The sequence below is a fragment of the Hemiscyllium ocellatum genome, chromosome 34, assembly GCF_020745735.1.
Source record: "Hemiscyllium ocellatum isolate sHemOce1 chromosome 34, sHemOce1.pat.X.cur, whole genome shotgun sequence".
NCBI classification, from domain to species: Eukaryota; Metazoa; Chordata; class Chondrichthyes; order Orectolobiformes; family Hemiscylliidae; genus Hemiscyllium; species Hemiscyllium ocellatum.
Window position 1 is genome coordinate 18,466,023 of NC_083434.1, and position 17,160 is coordinate 18,483,182.

The 17,160-nt window shown below is 40.2% G+C and overlaps 1 protein-coding gene across 1 annotated transcript in view; it reads left to right on the top strand.

Annotated features, from left to right (window-relative positions):
• LOC132832330 (acidic amino acid decarboxylase GADL1-like) overlaps positions 1-17,160 on the top strand; it is a 112,799-nt gene that overhangs the window by 19,893 nt on the left and 75,746 nt on the right. Inside the window, exons 2-3 of the mRNA XM_060850252.1 lie at positions 8,009-8,175; positions 9,273-9,399. Of these exons, the coding sequence (XP_060706235.1) occupies positions 8,009-8,175; positions 9,273-9,399 (294 nt within the window). The remainder of the gene's footprint in view (positions 1-8,008; positions 8,176-9,272; positions 9,400-17,160) is intronic.

Sequence of the window (17,160 nt, forward strand, 5' to 3'; positions counted from 1 at the left end):
CCCATGGGTCTTTCTATCCCTTCATCATCCTCCTTCAGGAGCACCACACCGACACCCACATCACTGGCATCGATAGCCACCTTGAAAGGCTTTGTGTAATCCGGTGTGGCTAACACTGGGGCAGTGGTTAACACAGTTTTCAGGCTGTCAAATGCCTTTTGACAGTCTGCTGTCCACTGAAACTTCTTGCCCTTTTTTAACAATTCAGTGAGTGGAACAGCCACGCTGCTAAAGTTCAGCATAAATGTTCGGTAAAATCTACACAATCCCAGGAACTGGAGAAATGCTTATTTCGTTGACGGTGAGGGCACTTCTTCAACCACTTTCGCTTTCACATCCCGTGGGGCCATTTGTCCAATAACATGACCCAGGAAGGTGACTTGGCCTTTGGCAAATTCACTTTTAGCTAGGTTTACCACCAAGCCTGCCTTCTGAAGTCGATCGAACAAGTCCGATAAATGCTGTAAATGTTCCTTCCATGAGTGACTAAAAATCACCAGGTCATCAATGTACACCACACAATTGGGTAATCCAGCAATGATCCTGTTAGTCAGTCTCTGAAATGTGGCTGGTATGACTTTGAACTGGTATAGTCCATTTGACATTATGAAAGCCGAAATTGCCTTTGCTCTCTCTGACAGAGGAACTTGCCAATAGCTTCTGAGCAAGTCCATCTTAGAAATGTAAGTTGCTTATCCCACTTTTTTGACACAGTCCTCCAATCATGGAATTGGATATGCATCAGTCTTTGTAACAGCGTTGACTTTGTGATAGTCCACCCATAACTGTTGGGTACCATCTGACTATGGGTGAGCTCCAGTCACTGTAACTCACTTCGATTATGCCATTTTGGAGCATGTGCTCTATCCCTTTCTCTGCCAACTTTAGAGGGTTGTGCCTGTAAGGATTTTGCTTAATTGGACCAGCATCTCCTTTATCTACATCATGCATAATTAGATTAGTACTTCCCAGTTTTTTTGTGCATATCTCCCCATGTGATAGTAATAACTCTTTCATTTTGATTTTCTTGTAGAAGGTAACTCAATAATTTATCCCAATTTTTGACAACTTCCTCATTGTCCAATTTGATTTGAGGAATGTCCATTTCAGAATTCTGTGAACTTGGCCCTTCCTTCTGTGCTGTAATCATTAACACCTCCTCCTCTTGCTTTCCTTCCCCGTCAAAATACCTTTTGAGCATATTCACATGACACACTCTGTGAGATTTCTTTCTGTCTGGAGTCCTTATCAAGTAGTTCACCTCACTCAATTTCTTTTCAATTTGGTAAGGTCCACTAAACCTTGCTTTTAAAGGCTCATCTGTTACTGGAAGTAACACCAATACCTTATCAGCAATCGCAAAATTGCAATTATGTGATTTCTTATTCTCTTCCTGTTTCATTGTGTGCTGTGATACTTTTAAGTGCTGTCTAGCCAACTCTCCGGCTCTATTTAATCATTCTCTAAAATTTGACACAGAGTCCAAATGGGTGGTCTCTAAATTCTGACTTATTAATTTCTCCTTGATCAATTTTACTGGTCCTCTTACTTCATGCCCAAAAGTTAATTCAAATGGAACGAATTTGGTTGATTCATTCGGTGCATCTCTGATTGCAAAAGTACAAACAAAACTCCCTTATCCCAATCATCTGGATAATCCTGACCATGAACCCTCAACATGGTCTTCAGTGTTTGATCCCATCTTTCTAGTGCTCTCTGCAATTCTGGATGGTATACAATAGATTTGAATGACTTTATTCCCGAGTTATCCATAACCTCCTTAAATAGTTTGGATGTGAAGCTTGATCCTTGATCTGACTGGATCTGTATTGGTCATTTGTATCTAGTAAAAGATTTAAATAATTCTTCTAGCTGTGATGTTGCATCATGGGATTGCCTCTGGAAATCTAGTTGACACAATCATGATTGTCAATAAATACTTATTCCCACTTTTTGTTTAAGGTAAGGGAGCTTTGCAATCAATCAAGACTCTTGTGAAAGGCTCCTCAAATGCTGGAATAGGTATTAAAAGTACAGGTTTTATTACTGCCTGTCGTTTTCCGATTAGCTGACATGTATGACTTATCTGACAAAATTCAACTACACCCTGTGTAGTCCAGGCCAGTAAAAATGTACTTTTACTATTTTAGCCTATGTTTTCCTCACCCCTAAATGACCTCCAAGTAGTAGCTCATGCACCATTTGCTGCACCTCCTTTCTATACCCTACTGGCAAAACAATCTGATGAATCTCTGCCCATTTCTCATCTACTTGAATGTATGATCATCTCCATTTCCTCATTAACATGTTATTTGTTAAGTAATAACACAGGAATGCATTCACTTTCTTTATCTGTAAATGCCTTTTGATATAACTGTTTTAAGTTCTCATCTTTCTGCTGTAGTTCAATCATCTTAGCAGACCTAAAGATACTGGCACGTTTATTTATTTGCTCCTTCTCTGTTCCACTTATCTAATCAAAAAAAGTCTTGGATAACACTATGTCAGTTTCCTTATTTGTGCCTATTGATCTCTCCTGCTTTAACTTGCGCCTCTGTGATCTTGTAATCACACAATCTGAGAAAATTCTTGAATAAACATTCTCCATTTCTTCAGTTGCCTGCGTTTCCACTGGCTTTTCAACTAGAGTAGGCAGCACTCCTACCAGTGAATCAGCGATATCATTTGCAAGGACAAATTGTATTCCTGGAGCTGAGAGTTTGTCCAGCGCACCGACAAATTCTCCACTCTTCTCTGGACTCTCTAGCCTCACTTTACATAGTTGAGCACTTTTTGTCTCACCATGACTACCTTTTCTGGCAGTAGTCCCTCAGGAATACATATCTCCTCATCCTTCAACATGACAGACTGAGAGGATCATGTGTCCCTTAATATTGTAACCTCCTTACCAATGACTTCTGGTCTATGTGAAGAAACTTTACCCTTGCATGTATATTTTTTAAGCACTTCCTCCTTAATCAGCTGATTATCTTGTACACTCTGAGGCAGTTGTCTAATTTCCCTTGTGCTATTTGTTACAAGTCCAACAAAACTTCCAGACTTGTCTGGTTTTCCTACATCTGCCTTTCTCCTAGCCCACCAACACTGTGATTTTGTGCGGCCCACTTTATTACAATGAAAACACTGGAGCTTTTTATGTTCTTTGTCCCCCTCAAGGGTTTATTTTTTGGTAAGTTCTCCTTATAATCTTCGCTGAGATCTACCATTCCCTTTCCACATGAGGATTTCCTTTTGCCCCAGTTTCTATCCCTCATGGACTGAAATTGATTCTGGAAGCCAAACTGTGTTTTATGGACCAGCTCATAATCATCAGCTACTTCAGCTGCTAACCTTGCTGTTTTAACTTTCTGCTCTTCCACATGAGTTTTGCACTACATCCTCACTGAGCCTACCCTCAACCTTTATCTCCAGCCTTTTAAGCTGACTTTACTTTTTAAGTGTCAGTTTTGAAGTTCAAAATCTCTGTCTTTTTCTTTCTCTGCTCTCTCTTTACCCTTCTCTTCTGCTTTTAATCGTAAATCAAACTGTTTTATTTCTGCTGCCCTTTCCTTCTCTCTTGCCTCTAACTCAAGCTGCCTCATTTGCAATTGAATTCTTGTCATCTCTATAGATTCTGATGGTTTCTCCAGCAAGTTTAAATGCTGAGCTACTGCTGTAATTATCTCTCCTTTCCTTTCAGAGACAGGCAGTTCCAATTCCAGCTTCTCTGCTAATTCCTGCACCTTGGTCTTATTCAGCTTTTGCAAAACTTCCAAAGTCACCACATCCACTTCCAGAAAAATTCTGGCGACTGAAGACCCATTATTATCCCAAGCTTGGTCTACCCAACCAAATCAACACTCGAAATAAAGACACTAGCACCTACCACTCGCTGTTTAAAATCCCGCAAAGAGCCCCCAGACTGTTATGGACTAGGCAAGACCACTCAAACTGTTCTTAAGCAGACAGCCCAGACCATAACTTTGCAATTTGTTTCATTAAGTATACAGTGAAAATTACCCAGAGTGAGGTAGCGAGTTGACTACTAGATTTTAAGACAGACAAAAAAGTATTCACAAAATTACACAATGAAACACAAAGAACAGAATAAAGAACCCCAACAGAACTCAGTCAATCCAAACTAGATTTAATTATGCTGTTCCGAATATACACCACAGTTCCAATAAGCCAACTTCCTTTAAAACCCAGCAAAAATGTATCATGTGTTTACAGGTTGAAGTTGAAGGGCAGGAAGAGAGAGAGAGAGTTTCTACATAGCTCACTGTTGACCTCCTTACCAGTTCAGGACTGAACTAAACTGCTCAGTTCAGCTAGAGAGCTGACCAGTCCACTTTCTTTATACAGGTCACTTCTAAAACATGACCTCTTTGGCCGGTAGTCTCATCAGTTTATATATAAACAAAACTCCTCTCAAAATCCTTTTCATCTCTGTACCAAGCCAGACTGATTGGAGCCTAGCCTGGTTTATTACCCCTCTAAAGAAAATCAAGGACAGAGAATCCTTGAGTCAAGGAACAGCTTTTAGAAAAAAAAAGGACTAGCTTTGTGACATCTGTAATGCTGGATTTTTAATTTTTTTTATTTTTCTCTTTTTTTACTTTAAGAATTTATACTGAAGAATCTGTACCTAGTTTCCCTTGTTTCTAAGGTGGTGTGTAAGTGGTGACTTGTAAACCTTTCACTGTACTCATCGGTATGTGTGACAGTAAAGTTGATTCAGTTCAATATTCAAGTACCGTGTACTTGAAAGAAAAACAACTTGTTTCAGGGAGTCTATTGTATCCTTCAATCCCTCCACAGCCTTATTCCTTTTCTCAAAACATATTCAAGTTTTTGTTTTATATGCTAGCTGGTAAGGTCTCAGCAAATTTAATCTTCACCTGGACAAAAGTTTATCCTTTTTCATCCCCAAAGATTCTTGTTATTTTCCTTAATTCTTCTTTTTTGAAGTTGTCTGTTTATTTGTCTTTCTCTTTTTTTTGTTTCTGCCCTTATTAAAACAGATGCTGTCAGGTTTCTTGATACAGATAACCTCACCTGTGAGGCATTTAGTACATTTAAGCCAAGTCTCCATTTTGAATTAGAGCACTACTTATTCCTGTATACAAAGCCATGCTAATAATCCTTTTGAAACAAATGATCTCATCCAGTGAGAGGCAACAATTACCTCTGTTTGAATTCACACTGCTTCACCTGGCGAGGCATTAAAGAAAAGGTATGAAATGCGATCTTTAAACCTCATTGCACAGGTGAAGATTTCTTTGTGTCACAGGCACATGTGAAAATTACAGCAATGATTTTTAAAGCCACTTGTGTCACTAGGTTTGTACAATATTTGTAACAAATATTCCAGCTCTCTTTCATTTGAACTCTATTCTCCTTTGCTTAGAGTTGGGTTACACACACACACACACACACACACACACACACACACACTAAAATACACACAGATTCAATTCAGAGAGTCCCTACAGTGCAGAAGCAGGCCATTTGGCCCATCGAGTTCACCCTGACCCTCCACAGAGTTATCCCACCCAGAGCCACCTCCCTACCCTATCCCTCTAACCCTTCAATGCCCATGACTAATCCACCGAGTCTGCATATTCCTGGATGATATGGATAATGATCTTGGCTAATCCACCTATCCTGCACATCTTTGGATTGTAGGAGGAAACCAGAGCACCTGGAGGGAACCCATGCAAACACAGGGAGAATATGCAAACTCCACACCGACAATGACCTGAGGCTGGAATCAAAGCCGAGTCCCTGGCTATTGTGCCACTGCGCCACCCCAATCATTTATCAAAATGTGATAGTCATATTATATTTGATATAGGTTATATTGAAGTAATGTAATATTTCTTACAAATCTTCTGGTGACATCTTTTCTACTTTTGCTATATTGTTGTGATGTGACAGATATTGGGAAAAATTTAGTTGAGAACCAATCAGATTTTAGACTTGTTAGGTTGGAATTTAAATTACCTGAGTCTCTGCTGGTGTGGAAGGTGCTGTAGGAGATACAGGTAAGAAGGTGGGAAATCTAAAAAAAACATTTCTGCCGTATGTTGTGAAATTATTAACTGTATAGCAAGCACAGTTTTCTACCCAATCCCTACTTTTTTTTAGAAATGCTTTCTTGTTAGATGCAGTTATCATCACATGTGCCCTCTGAGACAGTTACAAAACACAGAAACAGATTGTAATACTATGCCTGAGTTAAAGGGCTATGGCAAAGTTCTAATGATAATTAGGGTCTTACCCCACTTTTTTTCTGCTGGGAACAGTCTGTTAATGAAATCCCATCCATTATGTTCATGTGGGCTCTTACTAGCTAATTTCTTAGTAGTTTTCCTTATGTTTAGAATTGTTTCCCTCCACCATTCATAATAAAATCAATCATATAAGACACATTTTAGATCAAGTTCTCAGTTCAGAAGCATTATAAGTTCAGTCATTTAAACTCATTAACACATATAATTAGTACTTTCTGTATAAAATGTAGTCTAGAATTAAGGATGTGTATTTATTAGTCACCACATGATGAAATTTCTGAGAGGACAGAATAGAGGACATTTTTTTCCAGACAGAGAGGCAGGGCAAATAGTCACCTAACTCAGTCCCTCACACTATAGGGGTTCATTCTTGATTATAATTACATGAAAATGTGTAGTGATTGGAATGAGAATCAGGTGGATCTTATTGACCATGCGATCCTTGATTGGAGTTGTTAACCTGAGCAGTTAGGGAGCCCTGGCTGATAGATATAAACAGGAGATTCAGAGACCCTTCTCATTCTAGGGTCTGGCTCTAAGCTGGCTAATCAGAGTTTATGTACTGTGCACGTGTAAATAAAGCTTGACTTAGTAATGGGATACCAGCTTCTGTAAAGTTATTTCAACAGACTTGCATTGAACTATTCTATTGATTTACTCTATGCGGTATAGAGTCATAGAGATGTACTGCATGGAAACAGACCCTTCGGTCCAACCCGTCCATGCCGACCACATATCCCAACCCAATCCATTCCCATCTGCCAGCACCCGGCCCATATCCCTCCAAACCCTTCTTATTCATATACCCATCCAAATGCCTCTTAAATGTTGCAATTGTACTAGGCTCTACCACATCCTCTGGCAACTCATTCCATACACGTACCACCTTCTGCATGAAAAAGTTGCCCCTTAGGTCTCTTTTATATCTTTCCCCTCTCATCCTAAATCTATGCCCTCTAGTTCTGAACTCCCCAACCCCAGGGAAAAAAACTTTGTCTGTTTACCCTATCCATGCCCCTCATAATTTTGTAAACCTGTATAAGGTCAGCCCTCAGCCTCTGACGCTTCAGGGAAAGCAGCCCCAACCTATTCAGCCTCTCCCTATAGCTCAAATCCTCCAACACTGGCAACATCCTTGTAAATCTTTTCTGAACCCTTTCAAGTTTCATAGCATCTTTTTGATAGGAAAGAGACCAGAATTGCATGCAATATTCCAACAGTGGCCTAACCAATGTCCTGTACAGCAGCAACATGACCTCCCAACTCCTGTACTCAATACTCTGACCAATAAGCATACCAAACGCCTTCTTCACTATCCTGTCTACCTGCGACTCCACTTTCAAGTAGATTAGAATCTGGAGGCTGAAAGTAAGTCAGAAGGTAGAAAGAGGAAGATGAACAACAAGCTAGAATCATCGCAGTTTCAAAATGTATTAGGAAAGGTGTTCCAGCTTTAATTTCTTCCAATAAGATCATGAGAAAGTAAAATGTTTCTCTTGTCAAAAAGTGAGTTTTTTGGCATTACTCGTAGTATTAGCTACAATAGCTGGTATTTGTTCAATTTGGGGGGGGAGGAAATGTAGAACAGGAAGGTTCTATTGATAACACTTTTATATTTGAATGATATTCAGAGACTAAGTGGTCACTTGTATGATCCAATTGTCCTGCTGTCGTCTTGGGCACTAAAACTACCTTGTTATTTTTCAATGCAGATGAATTGACCAATGACCGCTATCCTAAAAAGGGGGCAATCCTGGTGGATGGTGTGGTCTTGAATGGGCCTCTTCTGGATGCAAAAGCAGGAGAGAAGTTTGTTGAGGAGGCATTCCCAATCATCATGGAAGATGCCATAAAGAAAGCAACTGATGTCAATGAAAAGGTACAAACTCAAAGTAATAATCAGTCATGCAGTATAACAACAATGTTAAAACACTTTGGCAAATGCGAATCTCTGACTGTTGAGCACCAGCTTTACAGGATTTTTCACAAAACCTGTCATTCTCTATTGACATTTGTACTCTGGTAATGATACCTACAAGCAATTTTTTTTATCTTAAACTAAAGTGATCTTGAAATAATTTGTGATGTATTGGATTTCTGATCTTGATCTTAATGTTGAATAACAACGTAGAATCACCTTTTAGATATCTGGCTGATACCACATCCTAATGGGAGAAGGATGCAAGACTTAGTTATTTTCTATAGTTATTTGTCAAATTATCTTAATCTTGAGAAGTGGATGAAAGGGGTTTCTCAACATCTTTCCTTCAATCAATTTTCTGCTTTTAATCATAGCTTGAGAAATTGTTGTTGAAGTTTATGATTAGTAGTTGTTGCATTGAATACATTATAAATAGGTGAAGAGGGCACTCAGTATGCCTTCCCCATAATGTTATAACTTATTACTGTAATGCAGCTCTTCCTTAAAGCTTTTACCTGCAGTATAACAACAAAGCTAAAAAAAAAAGTTTATTTTTAAATCAGGGTTTCTACTTCCGGAATTTTCAGGCCAATCCACATGCAACAACCTGCTCTGAAAACTCTGTCCAATTTCTGCAGCTGTGTCAAATTCCAACAGAACAGCTGAGAATCCACAGCATTCTGAAATAATCAACAACATTCCAATCAAAACAACCCATAGCATTCTAAAAACAAAATTAATTCGTACCATCAGATAACATTAAACCAACATTCTGAGCTTTGCATTTCCTAACTTCTCCAACTGTACAGTGAGAAGCTCTTGTTAAAATGAAAATGCCTATGGTTTCCTGTTTACCTGTAAATAATAATGCAACTATTATTTTAAAGAGATGGAATGATTTTAAATGGCATATTTCAGCAGTGTGTTCTGAAAGATTATTCATGCAGTAAGTTACTAGATTTTCATTTCATGCTTAAGTTGAAAAGAACTCTTTCAACTTGTCACTTGACATTTCCATGCGTTTACATTGTCCCTAATTTTGAATATACTTTAAGGTCTGTGAATGGCAGCCTCCAGAAGAGCTTATGAAACTTCTCGACCTGGAATTGAGGGATACAGGAGAACCTCATCATCAGCTGCTCCAATATTGTCGTGATGTTATCAAGTATAGTGTGAAAACAGGTAGGATCATGCTCAGTATGGCAACTTCATATTTAAAGCCCCATATTAGGCCAGAGAACTGTATACTTTCTCCGTCTAGATTGTGCTATCTAGATGAAGGGTAGGTCTTCGGCAGCCAGTCACTGACATTGTATTTGGGATTACAAATCTTCTAGTTTCCTTTACTGAAATTTAGCATTAATCTTCAGGTCCATATGAGATTTGTGTGACTGCCCTTTACACCAAGGCAACATTTAACCTCATGTAGTATCAAGAAGCACAATTAAAATTGAGTCAGTGGGATCCTGGGGAAAAAAATCTCCACTGTTTGGAGTTATACTCAGTACAATGGTAGATACGTATGGTTGAAGGCCAGTGATTTTAATCCTAGGGCATTGCTAGGGTAGTGCCCTAGTCCCCAGAAGCTTCATTAATGATCTTCTCTCCATCAAAAGACAGGAAGTAGGGAAGTTCATGGTCATTTGCACTGTGTTCAGCATCACACACAGGAATCAGGAAGGCCAAAAATTGAACAGAAGATAAAACAATAACAAAGAATCATTCAGAGGGATATAGGGCAAATGCATACAAATGGGCCTGGGTTATTTAGGATATCTGGTTGGCATGCACAAGTTGGATCGAAGGGTTTGTGTCCATGCTGTACTACAATGACTGACTTTTTCAGCAAAGTCAAGGCATCATTCAGGCTTGGGCTAATAAGTGGCAAGTAATATTGGCATCATACAAGTACCAGGTAGTGATCATTTCCAACAAGGAAGAAGCTAACCATCTCTTCTTGACATTCAATGGCATGACCATCAACATCCTTGGGCTTATTATTGACCAGTAACTTGACTCGACTAGCCATATAAATGCTTTAAATACAACAGGTTCAGCACAAGGAATTATGAGCCATATACCTCACTTCCTGACTCCCATAATCTATCCGCCATCTATATAATTTTGGAGTGTGATGGAACGCAATCCACATGCTTGGATATGTGCAATTGCAAACTCAAGATGTTTGAGTCCAGGAGGAGTAGCTGCTTGATTGGTACTTCAGCCTCCACCATAAACATTTACTGGCTCCAACATCACACAGTGACAACAATGTGTACCATCTGCAAAATGCACTGCAACAACTCGTCAAAGCTCCTTTGAAAGCACCTTCCAACATTGAGTATCTTGAGTCTGAAATGTACTACCTGGAGGTATAGTGGGGCAGAGGTAATTGAGGCACTTAGGAGGGCATTTGAAGATTGTTTCTGTTCAAACAATGAGGAAAGATTTGTTGCAAAGGTAAATGGCATGAAGTCATCATCCTCATTGGAGAGCTGATGCAGACATTATGGGCCAAATTGCCTCCTTCTGAGCTGTAACACTCTGTAATTCTATGAAGAATAAGGGCAGCAGGGACACTATCACTCTCCAAATCATGCCATTTTGACTTGGAGCTATATCACTATTGCTTCATTATTGCTTTGCGAAAACCTGAAAATCCCTTCCAAATAGCATCATGTATATATCTGCACAAAATAGACTACAGCTCAAGAAACCCACTCATCCCACAAAAAGAAATTGAGAAATCTGACAGAAAAACTACAAGTCATTAAAAATGGAGGTTTATAAAAGTTAATGTATTAATTAATAATAATAAAGAATTCATTTAATGTCTGACCAGAATTGGCAAGTCTAGATTAGTGCAGTCCATTCTTCACAGCAGACAATTCAAAGGGGCTTTAATAGCTTTGAAACCAGAAAATGCTTCTTGGAAGTCGTTGAAAAGCTCAAATCTTTGGTAACATCTTCCTCTTGCTGATTAGATCTATTATTAAATGCATTTCTCATTAATTTACAGGCATAATTTAGTCTTTGGTGCTGAGTTAACTGACTGCACTGGCATCAGGAAAGAACAAATTAGCCATGGGTGAGGTGGAACATAGAACATAGAACATAGAAAAAAACAGCACAGTACAGGCCCTTCGGCCCTCGATGTTGCGCTGATCCAAGCCCACCTAACCTACACTAGCCCACTTTCCTCCATATGCCTATCCAATGCCCGTTTAAATGCTCATAAAGAGGGAGAGTCCACCACTGTTACTGGCAGGGCAATCCATGAACTCACGACTCGCTGAGTAAAGAATCTACCCCTAACATCTGTCCTATACCTACCACCCCTTAATTTAAAGCTAGCCCCCTCGTAATATCTGACTTCATAAGTGGAAAAAGGTTCTCATGGTCAACCCTATCTAAACCCCTAATCATCTTGTACACCTCTATCAAGTCACCCCTAAACCTTCTTTTCTCCAATGAAAACAGCCCCAAGTGCCTCAGCCTTTCCTCATACGATCTTCCTACCATACCAGGCAACATCCTGGTAAACCTCCTCTGCACCCGTTCCAGTGCCTCCACATCCTTCCTATTGTATGGCGACCAAAACTGCACACAATACTCCAGATGCAGCTGCACCAGAGTCCTATACAACTGCAACATGACCTCAGGACTCCGGAACTCAATTCCTCTAGCAATAAAAGCCAGTACGCCATATGCCTTCTTCACAGCACTATTTACCTGGGTGGCAACTTTCAGAGATCTGTGTACATGGACACCAAGATCCCTCTGCTCATCCACACTACCAAGTATCCGACCATTAGCCCAGTACTCCACCTTCTTGTTACTCTTACCAAAGTGAATCACTTCACACTTAGCGACATTGAACTCCATTTGCCACCTTTCTGCCCAGCTCTGCAGCTTATCTATATCCCGCTGTAACCTGCCACATCCTTCCTCACTGTCAACAACTCCACCGACTTTCGTATCATCCGCAAACTTGCTCACCCAACCTTCTAGCCCCTCCTCCAGGTCATTTACAAAAATGACGAACAGCAATGGTCCCAAAACAGATCCTTGCGGAACACTGCTGGTAACTGCACTCCAAGATGAACCTTTACCATCAACTACTACCCTCTGTCTTCTTCCAGCCAGCCAGTTCCTAATCCAAACTTCCAACTCGCCCTCAATGCCATACCTCCGTATTTTTTGCAGTAGCCTACCATGGGGAACTTTATCAAACGCCTTACTAAAATCCATATACACCACATCTACCGCTTTACCCTCGTCCACCTCTTAGTCACCTTCTCAAAGAATTCAATAGGTTTGTGAGGCACGACCTGCCCTTCACAAAACAATGCTGACTATCCTTGATCACATTATTCCTATCCAGATGTTCATAAATCCTATCCCTTACAATTCTCTCTAAGACGTTGCCCACAACAGAGGTAAGATTCACTGGCCTTTAGTTACTAGGGTTATCCCTACTCCCCTTCTTGAGCAAGGGAACCACATTTGCTATCCTCCAGTCTTCTGGCACTATTCCTGTAGACAACGAGGACATAAAAATCAAGGCCAATGGCTCTGCAATCTCCTCCCTTGCTTCCCAGAGAATCCTAGGATAAATGCCCTCAGGCCCAGGGGACTTATCTACATTCACCCTTTCCAGAATTTCCAACACCTCTTCCCTACATATCTCAAAGCCATGAACAACACCTCATTTCTACCCAGACATTTTATAGTGTCTAGGACTCAAAATTGAGTTCCACAATTTCAAAGTTTGACCTTTGCACTTCATTTTTCTTCATCTTCCCCTGGCCTTGTTAAGTTTGTATCATGTTGACTTTTCTCTTAGCAGGGTGGACACATCTTTGCTTTTCCACAACTAACATTTGTATATGCATTGCTTCTTCATCACTGTTACCACTGCTTTTGTCTTTTGTTCTGGGCACTTCGTCAATCTATTCCACTTGAACCTCCTCCCCCTCAACAGTGTAAGATCAACATTTTCCAACACAGTTCTGAAGAAGAGCCACATTGTGGTTCTGAAGAAGAGCCACAAAGTGCTAACTATGTTTGACTCTCCATAGATGCTGCCAGATCTGCTGAGATTTTCTAGCATTTTCTGCTTTTATTTGGGATAAAATATGGTTGTCTGGTTACTGATGGTTTGACACTGTCTTTATTGAAAAAAATACTTCATGCTGCTAAAACCTGATAGAACAAAAATTCAAACATTAAGTGCAGAAAGTACATTCTGAAAATGAAAAATAAGTCACCTGTGAAGCTGCTGTTTCAATATTGATCTTCCAATGTTTCTCGAGCTGCTACTGAGTCACTTATTCACTGTAAGTATTACGAGGTTTGTTCAGTTGTGGATTTAGAAGAAAATGGTTAAAGACAAGTGACAAAATCCTGAAACACTAATGAGCCCCTAGGTGTCCTAATAACTCTAACTGAGAAACATCATCAGATGGTTGGTTCCCAAGTGTAGAAAGGTTAATTTAAACATTAATTTGGAGTTTTAAAAAATCTGGCTGCTTGATTCAAAGACATTCATGAAGTAATGCCAGTTTATATTTAGGAAAGGAATCTGGAAATTGTTGGAACCACAGAGGTTATAGGGTTTGTGGAACTACAGACATACAGTTGAGTAAAACTTGTTGAGATTGGCATAACCACACTGTAGTAATGTTAAAGCATTTTAATACATTACCCTAAAGGATAGAAGCTCTTCTGTACTCTCAATGCCCCCTCTTGCTGTTTTCATTGGTCAGGGAGAAACTGACAATATACTAAGTACAGCTGAAAAATATAATCTATTTGAGCATTAACTGCCTTAAGGGGTGGTGTGGCAGTTACGTGGTATAGTGGTAGTGCCCCTACCACTGGACTGGGAGGCTCGGGTTCAAGTTCCATTTCCACCTAGTCCAGAGTTGAGTAAGAACAAGTCTGAATAGGGTGATTAGAAACATAGTTTAAATAAAAAGAACTGCCTAAAAGTGGCCCTCTTGTGGCACAGTGGTAGTGTCTGTATCCCTGAGCTAGGAGACCCGAGTTCTAGTCTGACCTGCTCCGGAGATGTGTAATGAAAATAGATTAGAAAATAAAAGGAATTTTAAAATTATCTGCCTCTTAGGGGACCCTCTAGTTGCACAGTAGTAGTATCCCTACCCTTGCACAGATTGATTAAAAACAAACGAACTGCTTGTAAGGAGCTCTTGTGACACCGGGGTGGTATCCCATACCTGAAGGGTAGACCAGAAGGCCTGGGTTCAAGTGCCGCCTATTCCAGAGGTGTATAATGGTTAACATCTCTGAACAGATTGATTAGAAAATATCTCAACCTCCTGTAACAGATGACAAAGGGTGGTCAAGGTTGATATAGTGCAAGTGGGACATATTGAATACCTCTCCTCAATATATAGGGATATAATACGATGTTGCTGCATGCACATACCCTTAACAAACAAAAGTAAAGGGCAAGAATTTGTCACAATGTGACAAACAGTTTTCCCCTGATTGTAAAACTTGGGAATCTTCAGGTCAGTCTCTTCCATGCGTGACTAATCAACCAAAGATGTTATAGAGTCGTAGAGATATATTGGAGAAAGTGAGAACTGCAGATACTGGATATCAGGGTTGAGACTGTGGTGCTGGAAAAGCACAGCAGGTCAAACACCATCCAAGGAGCAGAAGAAGTCCTGATGAAGGGCTAATGCCCACAACATTGATTCTCTGTTCCTCAGATGCTGCCTGACCTGCTGTGCTTTTCCAGCATCACACTCTTGACTCACAGAGATATACATCATGGAAACAGACCCTTTGCTCCGTCTCGTCCATGCCGACCAGATAAATGAATCTAGTCCCATTTGCCAGCACTTGGGCCAAATCCCTCCAAACCCTTCCTATTCATATACCCATCCAAATGCCTTTCAAATGCTGCAATTGTACCAGCCTCCGCCACTTCCTCTGGCAGCCCATACACGTACTCTGTGTGAAAAAGTTGCCCCTTACGTCTCTTTTAAATCATTCCCCTTTCACCCTAAACCCATGCCCTCTAGTTCTCGACTCCCACACCTCAGGGAAAAGACTTTGTCCATTTATCCTATCCATGCCCCTTGTGATTTTATAAACCTCTATAAGGTCACCTCTCAGCCTCCAATACTCCAGGGAAAACAGCCTCAGACTATTCAGTCTCCCACTATAGCTCAAACCTTCCAACCCTGGCAACATACTTATAAATCTTTTCTGAACCCTTTCAAGTTTCATAACATCTTTATGATAGCACAGAGACCAGAATTGCCCACAACATTTCAAAAGTGGCCTAACCAAAGTCCTGTACAGCCACAACATAACTTCCCAACTCCTATACTCAATGCTCTGACCAATAAAAAAAAGAAAAACAAATGTCTTCTTCACTATCCTATCTACCTGTGACTCCACTTCCAAAAAACTATGAACCTGCACTCCAAGATCTCTTTGTTCAACAACATTCTCCAGGACCTTACCATTAAGTATATAAATCCTGCTCTGATTTCCCTTTCCAAAATGCAACACTTCACATTTATCTAAATTATACTTCATCTGCCACTTCTCAGCCCATTGGCCCATCTGATCCCATTGTAATCTGACATAATCTTCTTCGCTGTCCACTACACCTCCAATTTTGGTGTCATCTGCAAATGTACTAACTATACCTCTTATGCTCACATCCAAATCATTTGTATAAATGATGAAAAGTAGTGGATCCAGCACTGATCCTTGTGGCACTCCACTGGTCACAAGCCTCCAGTCTAAAAAACAACCCTCCATCATCACCCTCTGTCTTCTACCTTTGAGAAAGTTCTATATCCAAATGGCTAGTTCTCTCTGTATTCCATGAGATCTAACCTTGCTAGCCAGTCTCCCATGGGGAACCTTGTCGAATACCTTATTGAAGTCCATATAGATTACATTCACTGCTCTGCTCTTATCAATCCTCTTTGTTACTTCTTCAAAAAACTCAATCGCATTAGTGATTTCCTGTGCACAACACCATGTTGACTATCTCTAATCAGTCCTTGCCTATCCAAATACATGCAAATTCTGTCCATCAGGATTCCCTCCAATAACTTGCCCACCAACAATGTCAGGCTCACCGGTCTTTAAGTCTCTGGCTTTTTCTTAATACCTTTTTAAAGTAATGGCACCACATTAGCTAATCTCCAGTCTACCTGTGAGTATCGATGATACATATATCTCAGCAAAGGCTCAGCAATCACTTCCCTAGCTTCTCACAGCATTCTAGGGTACACCTGATCAGATCCTGGGAACGTATCCATCTTTATACGTTTCAAGACGTGCAGCACCACCACCTCTGTAATATGGACATTTTTCAAGATGTCACCATCTTTTCCCCACATTCTATATCTTCCATGTCCTTCTGCCCAGTAAACACTGATGCAAAATGCATGTTTAATATCCCCCCATCTCTTGTGGTTCTGCTCATTGGTTGACTTGCTGATCTTGAGGGATGCTATTCTCTTCCTAGTTACCATTTTGTCCTTAACCAATTTATAAAATCCCCCGGATTCTCCTTAACCATATTTGCCAAAACTATTTCCTGTCAATCTTCTTGCCCTCCTGATTGCCCTCATAAGTCTACCCCTAGTGCCTTTGTACTCTTCTAAGGATTCACTCAATTTCTGTTGTCTGTACCTGACATATGCTTACTTCTTTTTCTTGACCAAAACCTCAATTTCTCTAGTCATCCAGCATTCCCTACACCTACCAGCCTTGCCTTTCACCCTAACAGGAACATACTGTCTCTGGACTCTCATTAATTCAAATTTGAAGGCTTCCCATTTTTGAGCTGTCAGTTTATCTGCAAACATCTGCAACCATTCAACTTTTGAAAGTTCATGTCAAAATTGGCCTTCCTGCAATTTAACGTTTAGATCCTGTATGTCC